The sequence below is a fragment of the Alosa pseudoharengus genome, unplaced genomic scaffold (genome assembly GCF_046254945.1).
Source record: "Alosa pseudoharengus isolate Yale_2024_CS ecotype anadromous, Long Island Sound unplaced genomic scaffold, YU_APseudo_1.1 YU_APseudo_1.1_scf_21, whole genome shotgun sequence".
Lineage (NCBI taxonomy): Eukaryota > Metazoa > Chordata > Actinopteri > Clupeiformes > Clupeidae > Alosa > Alosa pseudoharengus.
Window position 1 is genome coordinate 11,770,783 of NW_027468674.1, and position 6,275 is coordinate 11,777,057.

Consider the following 6,275-nt stretch of genomic DNA (forward strand, 5'->3'; position numbering starts at 1 on the left):
CAAAGAAGAGCCATTGATGCTGGCTTTGAGGGTGAGAGCTGTATACTGGCAGTCTGAATGACCTGTATGTGAGGATTAAGTACTCGTATGCACTGGTAAGACGCTGGTGCTAGTTGCTTGCTCTGGCAATGGCAGGCCAGAGGAACCTTCACTGAAATGAACCCAATCCAGACTGAACCTGTTCCAGTGAGAAGAGCACCCCACCTGAACTGAACCTTGACCTTTGACCTGCAGGAGAACAGTGCCATAGCCTTTGTTAACATGACACTCCTATCTCTCCCAACTCCATCTGTCCTCCACTCTACGACTTCATCGAGCCTCCCTCAGCTCCATCTCCTCATCGTTACGTCTTCATCTCTCTGTCTTCTCCATCTCTCCGTCCGGCGCCTCCTCGTCTGTCCATCGGTCACCTGCTCCGGGGCTCTGGGGGCAGGGGAGGTTGTGGCGACCGCGTCGCCGGGTCATCTGGCACCTCCACGAAGTCGGCCACCACGACCTGCCGCTCGCCCAGTTTGCGTACGCAGCGCTGCACGGCCCGCAGGATCTTCTCCAGGCGCCGGTCCAGCGCCAGCAGGTGCGGCTCGGTCAGAACCGGCCGGAGCAGGTCGCCATCCAGGGACTCGCGCATCACCTCGCTCAGGCGGAGGTCTGGCCGGGTCAGCAGATGCAGGCGGAGCAGCGTTGAACGCTTGATACTGTGGAGGGAGGAGGGATATGAGACAGGGGGTCAAAGGTCAAAGATACAACAGTCCAGTCAGACAGTGAGTATATTCATGCTATGACCAGTAATAAAGTGAAATAGCCATATCTATTGCTGTATCTCAAAACAACATTCACACTCTAAAAAACGATTAAGAATCCAAAAATTCACTTGTGATTGCACATTACTAAAAACGATTGATCTACTCCTAAACCAGTTACAATATCCAAACAGTACAGGTTCATACGTGCAGCTTAATCACTGTCTTGATAGAAGCTGGATTATCTTTTCTACTACAATGGCAAGTGCAGTGTTGTTGATGGATCAATTCCGACAGTGCCTCGAGCGACCACTAGCACTGAACATCAACTCCATCAGAGCCCATGCCTGGGGAGTGTTTACACGCACATAATCCCCCTGTGATGATTTAAAGATCTGCGTCTTATACATTTCTAATCGTCTCTTTGGAAATGTAAGCGGAGGTCTGGGATAGCTTTGGGGTGCTGTTCCTCCCACATTCTGTCGGGAGAGTGGCCAAATCAAGAGAGGGACTCACGTGCAACACTGAGTCAGGGGAGCCAGGATGGACAGCTCATCATGGGAGTGCCTGCCAAACCTGTCAACACAAGATATAACACACTCAGAAATGCATGCACTTGCTATGTCTTAATTAGACAGACAGACAGACAGACAGACAGACAGATATAAAAAAATAGACATTTTCAACCAACGAGGGCTTTTTGTATAATATGTACATTTTCCTGCCTATAGAGATGAAAGGTTATCATGCGTTATTTGTCGATATTGTAATGTAGAGATGAAAGGTTATCATGCGTTATTTGTTGATATTGTAATGTAGAGATGAAAGGTTATCACACGTTATTTGTCGATATTGTAATGTAGAGAATGGCACTTGGCAATGGCAGCACTCTTACCCTCTAGCATTATCAAAGTGAAGCAGAAATCCAGCATCACCAAATTTGGTAAAGATTTCATAGTGATGGCGGTCCATGTTCCCTTGATGACAAAATGATGACAAAAAATTTAAAAAATTGTATAATGACACGTTATAACTGGTTTATATGGAAAAACAAACAGGTAAACACAAACACAGTGCTGGCCATACCTGTGAGAAAGTCAAATATGGCCATGTCGATGATGTTGAGTAGCCTGTTTCCAGAGTTGTAGGGATAGAGCCTCCGTATTGTGTCACAGTAGAAAGGATTAACCTCCCATCTGCAAAGAGCACATAGTTGTAAATGGGGCAGAAATATAAAGTGACTCCGCTGCTGCCTCCACCCAAATGAACAGGATTACTCTGACCCCTCGAGTCTGCCATCCTTCCCCCAGTGAGCTTAAAACACACTTCTCGTTTGAGCTCTTGTCTGGACAGTGAACGTCACAGAATGCTACAATATGTGATTGATATGGTTATGGTTATGGTATTTTGTAGACGCTTTTGTCCAAAGAGACTTGGCTTGATATGTGATCGATACTGATATGTGAGCTCAATAGCCACTCTTGCGTAGTGTCATTTTCACTTTGTTTGTGTCCCAGCCAGGACTGCGTATGATAAACAACACAGTATTTTTTCAGTATTTTTTCTTTTTTTGGAGTGTACACATTGAACGGACAGTCAGAGGGACATGAGGAGATAAGTGTAAATGATTATAATTAAGGACTACACATTTATGTTTACATTTATGGTTCTTAGCCAACTTTTTTGTCCAAAGTGACTTACAATGACATCAATAAATACAACATTAGCTTTAAAATGAACAGTTTACACAGCGAAGTCTAAATTCTAAATGAAGCAATAAGTTAATAAATTAACCTTTAATCATCTTTAAGTGTTACAAAAAGAATACTTGGGAAAGAGGGAAGGGAAAGAAAGGGTCGTACTCTTCTTTCCCGGTGAAGGTGTAGGATCGGATCCAGGGGTTGGGGATGGAGATCCGGGGTGCGATGCTCAGCCCAGGCAGGTACGCCGACATGGAACCTTCCAGAAGGTCCGGGTGACCACACACGGCGTACTCCGTCTTGCACACGTACAGGCATTTGGCGAAGAAGCAGGTGTTGTTTGCTGCGGGTGAGAAAGAATGGAGGTAGGTTGGAGGTTTTGGTTTTCATGTGTCAGACACCTCTGAGTCATGCACATGATTCGGCATGTCAGGGGAAAACGTGGCTTCCAATAGGGTGGAAAAAAAACACCAGATCAGAAAATGGATGGGCCAAAAGCTTTGCAGTATTTTCAACTTTTGAACTAGCAATTATAGCCTCTTCCGAATTATGATGGAATTGTGAAGGACAGGAATCATGAGGGAATTATGACAGGTGTATTTGTGAATGCCTTGTGTATGTCTGAGCTGACTCACTGTCACTTTATGTCATTTGTTTCTGTTTTTCTATTGTCCCTGTGTATTTTGTGAGTAAACCAGTGATGACAAGGTCATTCTTTCCTATAATATCCTTATCATCTTCTTTCCCAACCATGGATTAGATTTGAAAGTGTCTGAGTGAGCTCCTTCTCAATATTTTTTTTTTTTTTAGTGTCTGCTGATAATGATATTCTTATCTCCCTCGCTCTTAACCACATATTTGATTTGGGAAAGTCTATCAAGTATCTGTGAGCATGTTTTTGGATTGGGAAAGTTTATCATGGATCTGTCAGTATATTTCTGGATTGGGAAAGTCTATCAAGTATCTGTGAGCATGTTTTTGGATTGGGAAAGTTTATCATGTATCTGTCAGTATATTTCTGGATTGGGAAAGTTTATCATGGATCTGTCAGTATATTTCTGGATTGGGAAAGTCTATCATGTATCTGTCAGTATATTTCTGGATTGGGAAAGTTTATCATGTATCCGTCAGTATATTTCTGGATTGGGAAAGTCTATCATGTATCTGTCAGTATATTTCTGGATTGGGAAAGTCTATCATGTATCTGTGAGTACAGTATATATCTGGATTGGGAAAGTCTAACATGTCGGCGAGCTCACCTGGGGAGGTGAAAAACACACTCTTGAGTTCCTCGTTCCGAGTGACGTGCAGAATCTCCCCAGAGACATTAACCAGTCGCCCTATCACAGGTGGCACTCTTCGGAAATCCAGCACTCTGTCAGAGTCAAAACCATACACACATACTGTAGTGAGAAATGTTTAGCCTTAGAGAAGAGTACCATATATATGTGTGTGCTATATTCATCCATTTTCTCTTTTGGTGTTGTCTGTGAACATGTTAAAGATGGAAATGCAACAGTAGGCAGAGAACAGAAGGAAAGATTTATGCCCAGCATCTGTGGAATGCCATGTTCAAGGTGTGTGTGAAGTCATGCTGCTTGTGTTGTGCCTTGGAGAAGGACTGCCAGGCCTCTGCTCCAGCGGGCTGGCGCCCCAGACCTTATTTACTGCCGGGGTCAATTTTGACTGGATTTCACAGATGAAGTAGGTCACTTGCGCTTCAGCATGGTTGGTGCTCACGGAACAGGACGCAGAAGTCAAAAAGGGAGATCCAAGGTCTAACAGTCTCTGAAGAAGACGCATGGGCGTCGAAACGTTAGTCAGTTTGCACAAATAAAAACACGTTCAAGCATTGAGTGCTCCGGTCCTGCTCCTTGGCTCCTGTTAGACCTTGGATCTCCCTTTTTGGATTTCACAGATGTTGGCCGTTAGTGGATACGATCTTATAGATATGGTCAACTGCTTGAGTAACTAGGCCATAAAGTGGTTTGCGTACCATTAATGGAGATGTCATGTCTTGTCTGTCTTGTCAGGAGGGTATGAGAAGTATGCATTTTCTTTGTAACATTAGACTGTGTCTGTTAGCGACACAGCTTAGGTCTCCGGTACCGTGAATAAAGCTCTCTGAGATTTCTGACTGACTGCTGACTCTACCTGAGACTTTTGAATAAATCCAGAATTTTAGTGAAAACAATACATACAGTACATATCTCAAAACAAATAAAGAATCCATAGATTAATGAAAACAATATTTTATATTTGCATTTACATGTATTCATTTAGCAGGCATTTTTAACCACACTACCACCGCCCCATCGTCTATATCTCGAAACAAAAAATGTGAGTGTATAAAAAAAGACTACTACCAAATGGGAGATCCATAAATACACACACACACACACACACACACACACACACACACAATATCCGTATATCACTCCGAGGGTGCGTCTGCACAATCCTACACTGCATAGTCTATACATAGTGTGGTGAAACGGATGGGCACGTACACATAAATGGCACAAATGCACATAATTCCATTATAGTGGTCCCAAATAAGCCCATGTGTCTTCCAAGACAGAGAGCTGAAAATATCACTTATGTAACCAGCAATCAAGCGAATAGCAACTCTCAGTAATTCTACGCTGTGAGAGAAAGCATTTCATCCAGCCGCTTTTTCTACAAGCGTCGCCTAAGGGTATGTCGCACACAACCAGACGCTGAATCTCATAAACTCTGTACCCAACACAGCTAATTACAATCTCAAAAGGCCTGGATGACACCCCTCAAACCCCCTTCTCCCTCAGCCAGCCTCTTCTTAGCCACTAATGACATGGTACAGACCGCAGGCTGTCACTACCACTGCTGTCAACCAGTCATGATCCATCATAGTCTGCTAAGGCCAAACTGCCTTTAGAAAGGCTGGGAAAGAGGCAACGGCAAATGAAATATGGCGGATAGATTTTCATTAAATTCCGGTTTTTTTTTCAACACACGGGCATACCACGATGCAGTAAATTAACAAATTTCCGAAATTTGAACATCAACTCTTTCATTGAGACACGAATAAGCATCAACAAATGACAGATTGGCTTTCAAAGTTTTAAACTCAGTTGTTCAAGGTAATCACCGTCTTATATACCATCGAATCTTTCATTAAGAAAACATTTCAAATGTATCTCTCATCACTACCCCTGTTATTGGACCAAACTGACTGAATTATATCCACCTCTTAATAAGCATTATGGGATGGCAACGTATTCTTATCAGATGGCTGGGAGCGCACGTAAGGCGATACTTATGGTATGATTAGACCACAGCAAGCACAGTGTGGTAGAGCGAGCCATACTTAGGAGCCTTGTCTCGACATGCTTAAACACAGACCTGAAAGTTCCAATCCGCTATGAAGTGAGTTTTGTCTGAGAATTGGAGACCACTTAATGTATATTCAATCCCTAAAAGAGCACTTGCGCTCCACCGTAAACATACATATAGGAACCGCAGAGGGGAAATCACCAAATAAATACAGACGCCAGCAGCAATTTACAGGGTCCAAACATATTAAAAAAAAATAGTGCACACATCCACTCGACGTTATGTAGGTGCTTGTCGGACAGGTTTTGAGCGTCTAGAGAGAGACAGAGACAGCACATGGTACTGATAATGTGTTCCCACAAGCACTTTCATTTGACAATGATTTGGTCCTCAATGAATTTAAGTGGGGTATTTGTGGGAACATTTAATTAAATCCATGACTCTGTCATTGTTAGGGCCTTGCAGCTTGCCTTCAGAGGCACATATACATTGGTGTGGACAGGGGTGTCGAACTGGGGGT

The 6,275-nt window shown here is 43.4% G+C and overlaps 1 protein-coding gene across 1 annotated transcript in view; it reads right to left on the bottom strand.

The window, feature by feature from the left end:
* Positions 1-286: 286 nt before the first annotated feature.
* The window catches only part of fam20a (FAM20A golgi associated secretory pathway pseudokinase), a 23,655-nt gene continuing 17,666 nt past the window's right edge, over positions 287-6,275 (bottom strand). The window contains exons 6-11 of the mRNA XM_076297877.1: positions 3,700-3,815; positions 2,603-2,783; positions 1,827-1,936; positions 1,636-1,717; positions 1,257-1,316; positions 287-695 (exon numbers count right to left, since the gene is read on the bottom strand). Of these exons, the coding sequence (XP_076153992.1) occupies positions 407-695; positions 1,257-1,316; positions 1,636-1,717; positions 1,827-1,936; positions 2,603-2,783; positions 3,700-3,815 (838 nt within the window). The 3' untranslated portion in view covers positions 287-406. The remainder of the gene's footprint in view (positions 696-1,256; positions 1,317-1,635; positions 1,718-1,826; positions 1,937-2,602; positions 2,784-3,699; positions 3,816-6,275) is intronic.